The sequence below is a fragment of the Phalacrocorax carbo genome, chromosome 18 (genome assembly GCF_963921805.1).
Source record: "Phalacrocorax carbo chromosome 18, bPhaCar2.1, whole genome shotgun sequence".
NCBI lineage: Eukaryota > Metazoa > Chordata > Aves > Suliformes > Phalacrocoracidae > Phalacrocorax > Phalacrocorax carbo.
The window spans coordinates 3,052,448-3,067,013 of NC_087530.1; the positions used below are offsets into that span (position 1 = coordinate 3,052,448).

The following is a 14,566-nucleotide window of genomic DNA, read 5'->3' on the forward strand; positions in this document are numbered from 1 at the left end:
AACTGAGCATCTCTCGTGGGTCTTCTGGGTCTGACATGGGGGGACGTTGCTGTTGGCGTCACCCGGGACGGCGGCTCTGCTCGGCACAGCCTGTGCTCTCTGCAGGCGTTTCAGCTCTGGGGTGAGAAGCTCCTCCCTGCAGCCTTGGTGCAGATAATAAAAGAGTAGTAGTAGCAAACTAAATCATGTAGCAGGGAGGCTGCTGTGTGTACCTTGTAGCTGAGGGATGAATTAGCCATCCTTTGGACTCATGTTTTAATTGAAATATGAATTTATTGCTTTTATTTAGTGTGAACTATATTGGAGTGCTGTGGACTCGTAAAGCACAAAGCAAAAGAAAAGAAAAGCCTTTATGAGCTCCAACTGCCCCCTTTGCTTTGGATATATTTATTGCCCAGACTCACGTTAAATAAGGAGAGGAAAGAGGGCACTGTTGAACACTGGGTGGCAGGGAAGGGCTCCGGCACGCTCCAGGAGCAGTCTCAGCTAACAGCCGCGGTGACGAAGACCCGCGGCCATCCACGGGGATGGATACGGGCTGAAAGGAGTCTCGGTTTTGCGAAGGCAGTTTTTTCCTTTGCAGCTGCAATTGCCTTGTTTCAAAGCAGTGTGCTGCTGGCTGGCTGGCTGCAGGATGTACAGTACACGAGCACAGGCTCTGTGGGTGCTGCTTGCAGAGCAGGTCCCTTCGCCTCCCACCCACTCCTGGACACTTCTGTGTTCTTCTTTCTCCCCCTGCCATGATCCCCATGTTACCCTCATTGCTCCTCTCTGGTATTTCATTTTATTTTGTTTTGTTTTGTCTTGTTTTCCTTCTCTGATCATCCCCTGTGTGTATAATATCAGCTCTGTGAAGGAGAAACGCAATGTTAGGTTCTTAAAAACACCCCAACTGGCACCATCCAAAAGCTAATTTCTCCACAGAAAGTGTGACACTGATTTCAGACAGAGCAGTGACACAGTTTGCAAGACTCATTTAAAAAAAAAAAAACAAACCACAAACCAAAAAAGCATAAAAAATGTTTTTATCCATGGGGCTGCGTCCTTAAAGGGGCCGTACACTGGCAAAGCCACCAGAGCATCACCGAGTCCCCTGCATCCCCACCCTGGGGACCTCAGCAGGGACGCGTCCCGGGCACGGTGCTGCCCAGGCCGAGCATTTGGGTGGCTGTTTGTCTCTCCGGCGCTGGCGTTCGCCATGGCACGGCACCGGCTGTCGCTCTGGTTTCTGCCTGGCAGCTGCATGCTTCCCTCACCTCCTGTGATGCTCTCGCTCTGTAGGCCTCACGCCGAGGACTTCAGCGTGGATTCCTCCTTCTCACAGTAAGTGCACCGCGTGCATTTCCCCGCGCCGGCGCTGCGGGGAGGGGGCGAGGGCTGCTGTGGGACCGCTGGCTCCCGGGACCATCACTCTTCCACCGGGAAAAAGCCAACCCTGTTCTCTGAAGAGCAAAATCCCGTTGCAGTTTGGGGTGTTTGTGTGGTGCATGTGACCGTGGAGCCTCGTGAGCCAAGTATTTTGGGCAGTACCTGCTGCCAAGAACAGTGGTTAGCCTTGACTTTAAATTAGTGGCAGATTATTCTGCTTTTAAGGGAACTGAGAAGCACAAGGTTGGTCCTTCGCTGCTCTTGGCACCAAGGAGTTGTGTACGGGACCAGCAAACCCTTCTGAAAAAGCGATGGTTCCCACCATGGGGAGGACTAGCTGTGCTCAGAGAGAGACAAGTTTCTTGGGGAAAGAAGTGATATCCTTGGCAGCAAATTGGTGATTACCCATTAGCAATGAGCTCCATGCGCAGACTCTAATTAAACAATCCAGATTAATCAGCAGAAGCAATTATAGGAGCAGGCTCATGAGTGTCAATCTCCAATGTTGCAAAACAAATAAGCCAAACAAAACACAGCATGTTGTTCCGTTGCTTCTTCTCTTTCTGGGTTTTAATCTTTTTTATTATTATTACTTTATTAAGAGCAAGTGGTGCCGCTGTCCGTCTGCGAGCAGCGTGGGGCCAGGGCCAGGGCTGGGGCTGCTCCGTGCACCCGCGAGGCTGCCGAGACCTTGGCTGGGAGACACAGCAGGAAGATGACTCGGGGCTGAGCGTGTGCTTGCCCAGCCCGTGGGCATGTCCTCGGACAGTGCCAAGCGAGAGCCCTCTGCCCTCAGTGGGAGAGGCCTGGATCAGGCCCCTGCATAGCACATCACTGCTGGCAGGGGCTCCCTGGCCGGTCTGGCTCAGCACCCAGCTTTGGGAGCAGGATGTGGGCCAGGGCCCGCTCCCTGGCTTGCTGCAGGTGTGTGGGTAGGGTTGTGCATGGGCACGGCGCGGAGCCCCTCGGTGCTCTCCCGGCTCCTCTCGGCCGTGCTCGCCTTGTGCCACCTTCCCTCAGTGCACACATGTGCCCTTACCCAGAGCAGTGCTGTCCCCCGGGGATGGCCCCGAGCAGGGGCTCCCAGCCTGGGAGCAGCCCTGGGATGAAGCATCATCTCCTGCTTCACCCTGGAGCCGAGCTCATGTTTTACAGAGCATGGGATGCCGCCGGGTTGGTGCCACGCTGCCGGCCCCGCGGTGCATCACTGCCCCTTGCTCTTTGGTGCTGAGGGCACTTGCACTGAGAGCTCTTCAACCCCTGAGTGCATCCCTGCTGCCTCCTGTGCTTTGTTTGGTGCCTGAAAATGAGCTCTGCAACTGCTAAATGCAGTTGGAGAGGGATTTATACCTGCCTTCGGGGAATGAGGAATTGATAAAAATTCTGGTTTCATTGCAATGTCCTCCCTCATAAAAAAATAAACAAACAAACAAAAAAGAAAAAAATAAGTCAACAGCAGAGTTCTTTTTTATGGCTACAGATTCATGAAGCCTTTCCATCGGTGTGTGCCAGGGCTGGCCAACCCCTTGCTTGGCGGAGCCGTTGGGTGCCGTGCCTCCGGCCCTGCCTTTGTCCTATCAACACAAGAGTGCTTGTGCGGATGAGGTCAGGGCATCGTTCATCTCATGGTGCAAGATGATTAGTGTTCAAAAAACGCATAGATGCAGCACTTCAGGGCATGGTTTAGGAGCCCTGGGGGTGTTGGGTTGGTGGTTGGACTTAATGATCCTAAGGGTCTTTTCCAACCTTAATGATTCTGTGATTCTATGAATCCATGAGTGGCCGTGAGGACTGGCCTTTGAAGCCAACCTTGGTCTTAGGCAGAGTTTTTCCAGAAGCAGCTGCTTGGAGCCTGCTTTGCATCCCCCAAAAATAAAATTGCAGTGTTAGTGCTGGAGCCAGGATGACATGACCTGCATCCAGCTGTGTTTAACTTGCTGCAGAGTGGCTGGCAATATTGCTCCTTTCTTTGGGCAAAAATCATAATAAAATAGGAGATGCTTTTTTTCTGATTTATTCTCATGGTAAATGCATGAAATCTTGACGAAACAAGGTTTTGAGCTGGTGCTGGGGCAAAGTGTGCCACAGCATCCTGGTTCCCAGTGCAGTTTGTCTATTGCTGTGGGATTCAATTTTTGCTAATCATCATTTGTGATGTGCCTCAGCATGTTCCCTGCCCAGAGCCCGAGCAGCTCAGCAAACTCATTCCTGTCACTGCGTGCGTCATGGCTCAGAGTGCTCCATCAGCCCTCCAGGGCCAGCAGGCAGCCTGGCCGAGGGGCTGGAGCTGGTGGGAGCAGCTGCCTTCCCGTGGGGCTGTGACAGTGCCTGGGAGAGGCTGACGTGGGACCTGCTGAGCGCCTCGGGGCTGGCCGGTGCCACGATCCACAGGGATCGGCTGGGACTCTGCAGAACAAGGGGAAAGTGGCTTCAGTACTGCTTCTACTAAGGGATGGGGGACAAGAGGGTTTCGTTGAAAATGGGCAGATCTCCCCTGTTCCCAATATTTTGCCTTTTGGACCATGCAGGCTCTCCTACTGGTCTCCCAAGTGCTCTCACGTACTGCTCAGGTGCTGAAACCTGCCCTCCTGGTCCCAGCCCTTCGCCCTGAGTCAGGTCTCCCCTCTCCCTGGCCCTCTGTGGGTCGGCAGCATTGGCTGGGGAGGGGCTTTGCCCCCCAAAGCAGGAAGAGGCAATGATGCCCCGGCTCCCAGTGCCTCCCTGGTTGCTTTGTGCTTTCTTGTTTAAAAACTTGACAGAGATTTATCAGAGAAGTTGCTGCAGCGAGAGACGTTCAGGGGTGTTTGGGGAATCCGAGATATTCATGGAGGAAAGCACCCGGCCACGGCGCTGGTGATTGTGCTGGTGGTGCTACCCGGCTCGATGCGGGAGCGTCCAGCCGCGCTCGGCTGCGGCACAGCATCAATCCTGCCCAGCTACTCCGCAGGAGGGGCGAGCCCGTGCATCTCCCCGGCCGACGAGGGACGCAGCACAGCACGCCGCCGCTGCCCTGCGAGCACCCGGGCCACCGCGGGCTGCCAGCCGAGCCCGGAGCTTGCGGAAGGTGCCATGAAACAAAACCAGGCGGCAGATTTTGCAGCGCCCGTGTTGTGGGCTGCTCCCCACACGGCTGCCTGGTGCACGGGGGGGATGCAGGGGACAGGGGGGCTGCGGCAGGAGATGCCCCCCGGACCCCAGAGCCGTGCAGCCCTGTGCGGTTTTGAAGCCGTTTCCTTGCACGCTCGCCGGCACTGAGCCGGTGCAGCCTTGTTGAAACCCACAACCTTCCTTCTTTGAGTAATTGTTCAATTACTGCTTATTGAGCGTGGGGGCAGCATGTTCCCTGTTTTTCACTCTGGCAGGCGCCCAGGTTTTCTATACACACACAGCCGTACAGCTATTCCCCCTTTCCATCTCAAAGCTGTGCGCTGGGAGCAGCTCATCGTGCCGGCGAGCTGGGAGCTCTGGTGGGAAGGGCTGTAGCCGTTCCTTTCCCCAGTCCTTTGCTCACCTTGGGCTAGATGGAGGATGGCAAATGAATATACCTCAGAGGTGGTGTTTGGTATGCAAAGCTCACTCGATGTCATCCGTTTCGCTGTAGCTTTTGTACCCGAATACCTGTTACCATCAAGAGAAAGGTGTAAAAAAGGAAAGAGCATCTCCAAAGGAAATGAGGAGGGCGGGCAGCTGCTGGAGGGGTGTCTGGGTAGTTTGTGTGGTTGCCATCAGCAGGTATCTGAGCCTCAAGCTGGCTGGCTCGGTGGTTTATTCGGGAAGGACTTTGGCCTCTGCTCAGCTTTCCGTGGCGCGGCGCGTGGCGGAGATGCCCCGTGCCCGGGCTGGCTGTGGGGCAGAGGGGCTGTCACCCAGCCAGGGGCTGGGCAGCCGTCCTGGCCTGCCGCGGGGCTCTGCTGGCACCGGCCGCCCGCTGGGCCGGGCCCGTGGCTGAGCAAAGGACCGGAGGCAGCCCGGCTGCGGCGCGGTGCCTTCGCTGAGCAGCATGCTGCCTTCTGCACAATGTCCTCTCCTGTTCCTTGCACTGCGGGATGCTGACAGCAGAAGCATTGCAGGGCTGCGCTTCCATTGCTGCTCCTCACCTTCCTCTGCCTGGAGCTGCATCTGGTACCCGCAGCCCATCCCCGGTGAGCCCACCTGGGCCACCAGCACATTTCTTTGATTTCAGCTATTGTATGCCACAGCCACGTTTCTGATGCATTTGACCCATGTGGTTTTGCAGGGAGGATGAATCGCCGTCCTCTGGGCTCAGCCAGAGTGGGGGAATTCAGTGGGGTCTCATCTGAGACTTGGCAGAGGTTGGCAGCCACTACATTGCAAAGATTTTGGTTTCATGTTGGTTTTTCCACCCCCAAATCTCTGAAGAGTCTTGTTTGCGTGCTGCTACGTGATGGGAGAAGTTTCTTGAGAATTTTCCTTGAACAAGAACAGCATTTCCCACCCAGCCAGAGTGTGAGAGCAAGGACTGGAGCTGTGGAGAGATGCTGAGGTATTTTTCTTGTCTTTCAAGAGTGATATTTATTTGAAGATACACTTCTCGTGGCAAGAAGTCACTATATTATGAACAAAAGCACCCTGGGCACCTAAGCCCTTCTTTAGAAAGCAGCGGGGAGGCTTTGGGCAGCGTCCCAGAGGGGGGTGGCAGCTCGCTCCCTTGGCTGGCTGGTGGATTTTGGAGCTGTCTCAGTTTTCAGGCCATGGCCGGCAGCTGTCACATGCCGTGGGGACCCGAGGGGAGCTGCCGGCACCCAACTGCCCATGGAAGTCTCCCAGGGACACAGAGCTCGGGGGTACGTCTCCGTCCCCACACCCCTGCCTGCGCTGCCCGTGCGGGTTTGCCCCGGCATGGGGCTGCACGTGGGTTGCTAGTTTTTGTGATTTACTTGTCTTTAAGGGGAGCGTGTTTATCCCCAGCTCTCTGGGGAAGGTACAAGTATGGAGCTGGGGCTGGGCTCCTCGGTGTCTATTTTAATGCCTGTGAGCCAGGCTGTGCTCATCCTGGTCTCGCATCCTGCACTTTTCCGAACAAACTATTGTGCCTTTTCTGGGAGTTCATCATCTTAGAACAAATTGACTCTAAGCTTATATTAATAAAGCACAATAAATAACAGAGAAGAAAATGAAATTGCTCAGGCATTATGAAGTGCATAATAGTGGTAATTACACTTCCAAGCAGAGGGCTTGTAACTAAACTCGTACTGCGATGATTATCTGCGCGGCCTGGGGAGGTTCAGCCGGGGCGAGGCGGGGGGAGCGACGTGCTGCCTGCCCCCTTCCCGCAGAGCACGGCGCTGCCTGCGCCCCTCGGTGCTGCCCGGGCTGGGCTGGCACCACGCTGCCCGGCTGGCAGGAGGGACGCCCGGAGGGGTGCCGGGGATGGGGGCAGTTTAAATGGACCGCCTCGACTGAGATGCTGTGAAATCAGAGCCCGTGGGGGGTTGTGATTTGGGGCGGTAACGCAGTCAGAGTTTAGCTTGATTTTTATTTGAAGTTAACTTCTTGACAGCAAAATTAAAGGGTACGTTTTAGATGATATAATCTCCTTCCCTCAGCTGGAAGTGGAGTAGGAGCTTTGATACTTCTGGATGATTGCTGCTGCCTGGTAAAAGCTATCACTCGTTGAGCTGTAGGTCGGCTCTGGGGTGTTGGGTTAAGCCGGCACTGCGGAGCGGGCTGTCGGGCCGGGGTGGGGTGCCGGTCCCCGTGATGCCAAGCCCTTCCTCTCCCCTCCCTCCTCCTCCAGAGAGAAGCCCTGTGGGGTGGTCACCCCGCTGCAGGGTCCCATACAGCTCCAGGGGCTCAGCCCAGAAAGCAGCGAGGGCAGGTTGTCTGCACAGGGACATGGTCTTTCTGCATGCTTTTATTTCTTCATCTCCTTGCAGTGATAAATACCCTCTTTCCCCCCCCAAAACCTGCTTCAGTTGCTTTCCAAGTGTTTCTTCTTCCTGCAACCGTTATGACGGATGAATACATGGGCTACTTTGTCATAAAAAGTAAGATCTCTTCTGATCATTCAGTTCTCTTATCCATCAGCGTTTATATTCATAGTCTCGAGGTGGGCTGCAACGCTATAGATCAGCAAACCATCTGTCTGGCGACAGAGATTTATATTGCTGTTTGTTTCTTTGGTACGGAGGCGAATGGCTGGGAGAGGAATCATGCTCCCTGAAGTCTCCCTCTCCTCAGGGACTCTGATGAATGGGGTGCCCCGTGCTCATGAGGGAGCTGAAGGCTGGTTCCTAGAATTTCCTGGGCATTTTTAATAAGCAGAAGGAGCAATTAGCTTGTGTGTGCAGTGTCAGTTGTGGCAGCTGATCTATGCCCTGACACAGATAAATTATTGGCCAAGTCTGGCTTTGGAAATGATTCATTGTACCACATGTTAAAGCTGTGCTTGTGAAGCTCTGTGTTTCTGGCTGCTTGCTCCCGAGGCATCGTGCTGGCTGAGCCAGCGCTCATAAATTCGCCTGCTCGCTCCCCAGTGCTCGTGGTCCCCAAGCAGGGTCCGTGGTCGCCTGCCCACCTCCCTGCTCCCTTCTCCTACCAGCGAGTGCGGCTGGTGAACACGCACCGGGTTTGGTGCAAAGCCCCCGCCCTCCCTGCTCCTTAGGCTGGCCAGTCCCCGTGAGCATCGGGGCGCCAGGGGAGATGCAGGCTCAGCTCCCATCCCTGCTGCTGCTGGCTGGGGACGTCTGGGGTGAGGTATGTTCTTGGTCAAACCCCACAGCTGCCACCTCAGGTGCCTTTGTGTTTTAGTATTTTCCTCACTTTGCATCAAGTGAAACGTCCTGGTGAGGAGCGATGCGCTCACGTCACTGCTGATGGGTTTGCTGAGCGCTGCTGGCCGTGCCTGGGCGTCCTTCCCCTTGGCAGTGCAACCAGCACGAACGCCAAATGCCTTAACGTAGGTCGGTGACTGCCCCAGCGAGGCTGTTGGTTATTGTCACCCCTGTTACGGAGCTGCTCAGTGCGTGACATTCCCCCAAGGGACCCAGCCAGGGCGCAGGGTCTGCAGGGGATGTGCCTGTGGGTGGGCGACGGGATCTCAGCATTTGCTTCCCAGTTAAGACTCCTGATTTTTTTGCCTCTTTGGCTGCATCGATGGGGACAAGATGAGCCTGCAGCTAGGAGCCCCTCGGCTCTGCCCACAGCAGCTCCAGGAGCTGGAGGGGCTCAGACGGGTGCGTCTCACCCACCTCCCGGGTGCTGGCTCTGCTCCAGGCTGTGCTGCTCCAGCAGCGTTAGGGAGATGCTGAAGGATGGGGTCTTAGAGCGGATCAGCCACCCTGAGCCCGTCAGCGGGTCCCTGCCAGCCGCCAGACCAGGCAGCTGCCGGTGGGTTCCCACTGTGCCGCTCCGAGGGAGGTTAAGTGAGAGAGCAGTTACTGGCTTATGGCAGAAGTGTGTAAAGTTTGATAGCCTGTATAAAATTTTATCCTGGCTATCATGCCTGAGGTGATGGGTTTCTTGCCATGCATTTGCTTTTTGTACATAAGAGCCTTTTAAATTAAAAATCGGACTGTACACCTGATAAGGGGGTCCATGAGAAGGCCCAGGGAGCTGTCACGGGTGTGCCACGCTTCTTAAATGCCAGGCGGTTTCCCCAGGAGTGGTTGGGCTGGCTGTGAAATGCCAGCGGGGACTGATGGGTCCCGGGATGAGGGGCTCCTGAGCAATGAGGGTCTCATAAAACCCCTTCCCAATTTGCTGCCCGATCAGCTCGGCATTAACGCTCAGTAAATATTTCTTTATCCCTCTGTTGTCAGAGCAAGTAGCAGCTGCTTTCCAATAAATCACGACTCAGCGGCATGTGCCGGGCGGCACGCTGGGCTGGAGCCAGCCACACGTGTGCACAGGGGCTGCACGGGCGAAATAAAATGGGGGTGGTGGGTTTAATGACTGTCACTGTGAAGTTGCTCACCTCGGTCTGTGCTTTGGCTTGGTAATAGGCCTGATGGATGTGGTTTTGATGACCTTCGTCCAAGCAGTTAAAAAAATAGTAATAATAGTAGCACTCACTTAAGAGACTTGTTGAATACAGTGAAATAGGAGAAACAGCTAATTTGTTGCACTTAACTGCGTTATCAGCTGTAACAGTAATGAACAGACTCTGTCTTGCTTAGAGCCTAAAGCCGAGGCAAGCGATCCCTTTTAGCCTGGACTTAGCGGGCAGGAGTGTAATTTATAACCCTGCCTGGTGTGAATAAGTGAGTTCGCAAAGGGCTGCAGGCGTTTATAAAGTAATCGGAGAGGCGAGTGGCAGGTGAGCTGAGCAGGGACCGGTTTTGCTTGCACACCCTTAGTCCGGGTGTGCTTGATCCCAGCCCCGCCAGCATCGGTGGGGAGGAACCTCCAGCCTTGGCGAGGCTTTTCCCCATCCGCGTGGTTATGGGCACCCACCCAGCATGTGGGGACCGGTGTCGGTGATGGAGACTAGAGCAGCTGAAGATGAATAAGTGCCCATGGTGGTCACAGCGTTGGATGGGCCATTTTCAGGTTCACCTGCGGCTCCTCCCTGCCGGTTTCTGCGAAGTGCCCCGGCGGGCGGCTCTCTGCCGCGGCGCCTTGTCCCCCTGCCACGAGTCACCAGCGGCTCCGAATGCCAAGTGACGTTCAGAGTTGGTTGGCAGCTCCTGGGTTTTTCTGGAATGGCCAAATGTGGTATCTTAGCAACAAAGGGAATTTTTCTCCTTTTAGATTGGATTTGGTTTTTAACAGCTTCGATGCTGAATGTTGCTCCTATCTGGGCAGAGCCGGGGCATGGATGTACCAGGGACATCGCCCTTGCTGGCTCCTGCTCTGCTGCAGCCACGGGGAGTCGGAGCAGATAAAACATTGCTGGGGGAGGCTGCTTCAAGGGCACCGCTTTCCTGGGAGGCTTTGAACATTGTAAAGTGTGTGGGAAAGGAAAAGTTTGCAAGTCTGATGTCAGCCAGTTGCATGTGAATGAAAGCAAAGCCCTTAACCCAAAACAGACCTGGCCCCGTGGGTCTCATCAGCTGCTTTTGTAGCTGTCGATGTGCCGTGTCTTCGTGGCCATAGCTGGTGGTACTGGAGATTTGGTACAGTGGGAGCAGCCGGGAGCCTGGGGCTGAGCCGGGGGTCTGCGGTGTGCTGCTCTGGGGGTCACCTAGCCAGGACAGGGGGGACAGGGCTCCTGGGGGCTCCAGTCTGACCTCCCGCCCCGCTGATGGGCTCCTCTGGGCACTTCCCCCACAGGGTTCAGGTCGAGTTCTACGTGAATGAAAACACCTTCAAGGAGCGGCTGAAGCTCTTCTTCATCAAAAACCAACGGTCGAGTGAGTGTTCCGTGCGTGGAGGTGGAGAGTCTGCTGGGCGAACCCAAACCCTGCCCGAGCCTGAGAGCCGTGCTCCGTCCTCGTGGGTCGAGAAGCCATTGCCATCTGCTGGCGGCCGTTTCCCCGTGTGTCCCCAGCACTGACTGCCCAGCCCAGGGCTGCTGCTGCCTGTTGGCCCTTCTGTTGGGTGTTGGCTGACTTGGTTTGGGGGGGATGCATGGGGAGGAGGGGGTGCTGCCTGCCACCTTCGCTCGCTGGGGACAAACACAGCACAGGAACCAGCTGGGACAAATTGGCCAGGAGCAGGGTGGGCCTCAGGAGCTGCCTGGAGGGTGGTCAAGGAGCAAATGTCCCCGCCACGCAGCTGGTGATGGTCCCTGTGCCTGCAGGGAGGTCAGCGGCTGTGGGACAGCGGAGGCAGGCTGTGAGTTACCCGCTCCTGCTTCAGCCATCCAGATTAGCCTCCACTTGACTAATGGTGTTTTTATTTTCTTTCTCCGAGATGTCATTAGCTGCCTGGAGGGAGTCCGCTCGTTAATTTATAATTTTACATTTTCTTTTCCTCCCTGCATCCTGTTGTCTTGTTAAAAAGCTGGAGTGCAGCACAACAGGATGCCCACGGGGAAGTTTTTAATGAAAATGTGATGAATTTCTCACTTGTAATTTGAGTAATAACCCGATGAACTGGCTGGGGAGGGAGAGTGGTTAAAGCAGCAGCTTTTTTCTCACTGCCCCTCCTCCTGCAAGCTGTTTGCAGTGTGGTGAGCGGAGTGGAGCCCTGATTCTGCCCCTCCGATGCTTTTTAATGGATGCCTGCTAATGAGGGGGATACACTCCAGCAGCTCCCTCATTGTCTCACAACTGTTGGGGCCAGCAAGGAGCTGACTCATCATTATTTATTTCTGTATTAGTCTCCTCTGTATTTGACACAGGGTAGGGCACGTAGAGCCCCAGGCAAAGCATGTGCAAAGTTTGCGTGCCCTGGGGCTCCGGCAGCTCCCATGGGGCTCGGTGGGGTCCTGCCATGCAAGAGGCCCTGCAAAGCCTGTGGGAAACTAAAGAGGCTGTGCTGTGGGGTGCGTGGGGTGCCCGGGGTGTGCTGTCTGACCCACGCCATGCTCCCCTCTGCTGCAGGCCTGCGGATCCGGCTCTTCAACTTCTCGCTGAAGCTGCTCACCTGCCTCCTGTACATCGTCCGCGTGCTGCTCGACAACCCAGAGGAGGGCATAGGCTGGTGAGTGCCGCTGCCGCCGGGCTCCCCACACCGCCCTGTGCCATGGCAGCTACTCACGGCGGCTGTGAAGATGCACGACGGATGGGTTTTCTCACTCCAGCTGTTTGATATGGTAGCTTAGCCAAACTTGCTGCTCTGGTGGGCTTTGCTCCCTGCTCAAACCCCATGGACGGGTGTGTGGGTGCCCACTGGCCCTGCACAGCGCATGGGGGGAAGGTGTCCCCTTCATTTCCAAATGCTGCCTGGCTCTAACGGGCAGGAGTGCAGCGTGGTTTTCAGACGCAGCAAGAGCTCATGATTACAAGGCATCACCATGCAAGTATTTTCTGAATCCTGATGCCCTTGCAGACACTTATGCTAAATCCCATTTAAGCATTTGGGAAGGAAATATGTTTTGCCATTTAGATCCCTGAGGTGACAGATTATTCCATACATCAGCTTTGTTCTGAGTTTCACTATAAGCCTATTTTTAATATGTCCTTGCTTTGTTTAGCTCACCTACAGTGTGGGGTTTTTTATTCAAGAGCTGGGAGAATTAGCAATTTGATTTTCTCTTTGTAAAGGTTGCAGACAACCAAGTGCATCTGCACGCTCCAAAAGTGGTTTCAAACCTGAGAGAATTAAGCGTGACACAGACACACAGCCTCGAAAGGTTTAGCACGGCTCCAGTTCAGAGAAGTCCACTTTCCTGAGGGTGTGTGGCAAAATAAGTGCTGACCAGCAGGAACGCATCCCTCGCAGCAAGGCAGGGGGAGGGCTTGGCCTCAATGCTGCCTGGCTGCTCGGGACCCGGCTAGCCTTGTCCTAGAAGCTGAAGCTCAGCAGCTTTTGCTAATTGTAACCTGGTAATTCCCAGCTGCAGCCCAGGGAGCCCCATGCCCAGTGAGTATCAGCATTTCGCAGCATCTCTGGTACAGGCTGGAGTACCTGGCAGGTCTTATTCTCCAGTAATAAGATGTTAAAAATGGCCCGGATGAGATATGCTCCTGTCCCTGGCTATAGGGACCAGTGTGTGACTGGACCCATGGGAGTGTTGTCCGGGGGCCACCCCTGCATCAGGACAGAGCAGCAAGGGCACCCCATGAGCACAGGAGTCCACACCAGCACCCTTTTTCCTTCCTTCCCCTCTGCTGACTGCTTTTCCCCGCTTTGTCTTTCTCTTTTCCCAGCTGGGAATGCGAAAAGCAGAATTACACGGCGTTCAACCAGTCCACAAAGATAAACTGGTGAGTTGAGAGTTGCTCCGGTGCTGGGGTCTGGCTCTGCTGGGGTGCGGGAATGCAGTGATGGATGTGGCTGGTGCTGGCAGCTGCCTGTGGCCATTTCATGGTCATGGGCCTGCTCGAGGGATGTGGAGCATCCCAGGATTGAATCAACTGACAAGTGCCTGTGGCTGCAACCTTGGGAACGGCTTATTCCTGGTGCAGAGGCTGCTTGAACAAAGTGCGCAGTAAGGAACACCAGTACCGGTCCTGTGCTGGATCCTGCGTCAGTGATGGCCTCAGATTTGCATTCGGTGGGGGGGTAAAGGCGTTGCTACTTGGGCTATGGTTTAGATCTGTTTTGAATTTTCTTTGCAGGTCACACATCTTCTGGGTTGATAGAAAAATGCCACTGTGGGCTGTGCAGGTGAGTGCCCAGACCTCGGGCGTGGTCGTGCAGGAGCACAGCAGGAGCTGGGGTTTGATCTCTGCTGCCAGCGGGTCTCTGTGCATCCTCTGCCCACAACAGCAAGGGGCAACGGGTTCTCTTGCATGAGCAGAAAGTGAGCTGGGGCTTCTGCTGGGAGCAACAACATGGCCCTGCGTGAAAATCCCAGGGACTGGTAGGAGAGGAAAAGCTGTAGGAATAAAAAATCATGAGGCTGGCTCAGCTTCTCCCCAGCCTGGATGCAGCTGCACCAGTAACAGGCTATTTTCAGGCTGGGCGCCTGCCTGGGGAATGGCTTGCAGGAGGGTTGAGCGCCCGCCAGCCCCTGCTCAGGGCTGCCTGCGTGCCTGTTGCTCGTGCGTGGCAGACATTCACACAAACGGGTGCAGAGAAATCAAACGACCAGGCCCACGTCTGTGGTACCCACAGGCTCCTCAGTGCACGGGACAGGGAGGGCTCAGCAGAGGTGCTTGTGTCCTCTGAATGACTGACGATGCATCGAATGAGTCCTCAGCAGCCTTTGCCTGTCCATCTCTGCAGGTCAGCATAGCTTTGATCAGCTTTCTGGAGACCATGCTGCTCATCTATCTCAGCTACAAGGTAAGTGCCCCGGGGCGGGCGGTGGACAGTGATGCACAGTCTGGGTCTGAGCCCCCCGGCATGAATTCACTTCTCTGTCTTTGAGCTCTCTGAAGCCTGAAGCATCCGGAGAGGATGCTTGTTTCGGTGATACGTCAGCTGCCTGTGGCTGTTTTCCTTTCTCATCCCCCCGCAGGCTGCTGGATAAGTGTTTAGTACAGCAGAGCCGGGGGGGTCTCTTCTTCTTCCACCTTTCTTTAAATTCAGACCTGTTTTACAAAGGGTCACTGCCTTTCTGGGGGGCCAGATTGAAGCACACTGAGTCTCCTAAGGTTGAGGGCCTGGACCTGAGCTCAGCGGCATGACCCCTGCTTGTGCTGAGGTCTGCTGCCTCCGGAGGTAGCAGGCACTGCTCCAAGCC

At 55.3% G+C, this 14,566-nt stretch overlaps 1 protein-coding gene across 2 annotated transcripts in view; it reads left to right on the top strand.

Annotated features, from left to right (window-relative positions):
• KCNT1 (potassium sodium-activated channel subfamily T member 1) overlaps window positions 1-14,566 on the top strand; it is a 91,914-nt gene that overhangs the window by 55,074 nt on the left and 22,274 nt on the right. Inside the window, exons 2-7 of one of the 2 annotated variants that reach the window (XM_064468550.1) lie at window positions 1,282-1,323; window positions 10,603-10,682; window positions 11,817-11,916; window positions 13,086-13,142; window positions 13,497-13,545; window positions 14,107-14,166. In XM_064468550.1, the coding sequence (XP_064324620.1) occupies window positions 1,282-1,323; window positions 10,603-10,682; window positions 11,817-11,916; window positions 13,086-13,142; window positions 13,497-13,545; window positions 14,107-14,166 (388 nt within the window). The remainder of the gene's footprint in view (window positions 1-1,281; window positions 1,324-10,602; window positions 10,683-11,816; window positions 11,917-13,085; window positions 13,143-13,496; window positions 13,546-14,106; window positions 14,167-14,566) is intronic. The other variant, XM_064468548.1, reaches the window with a different exon arrangement.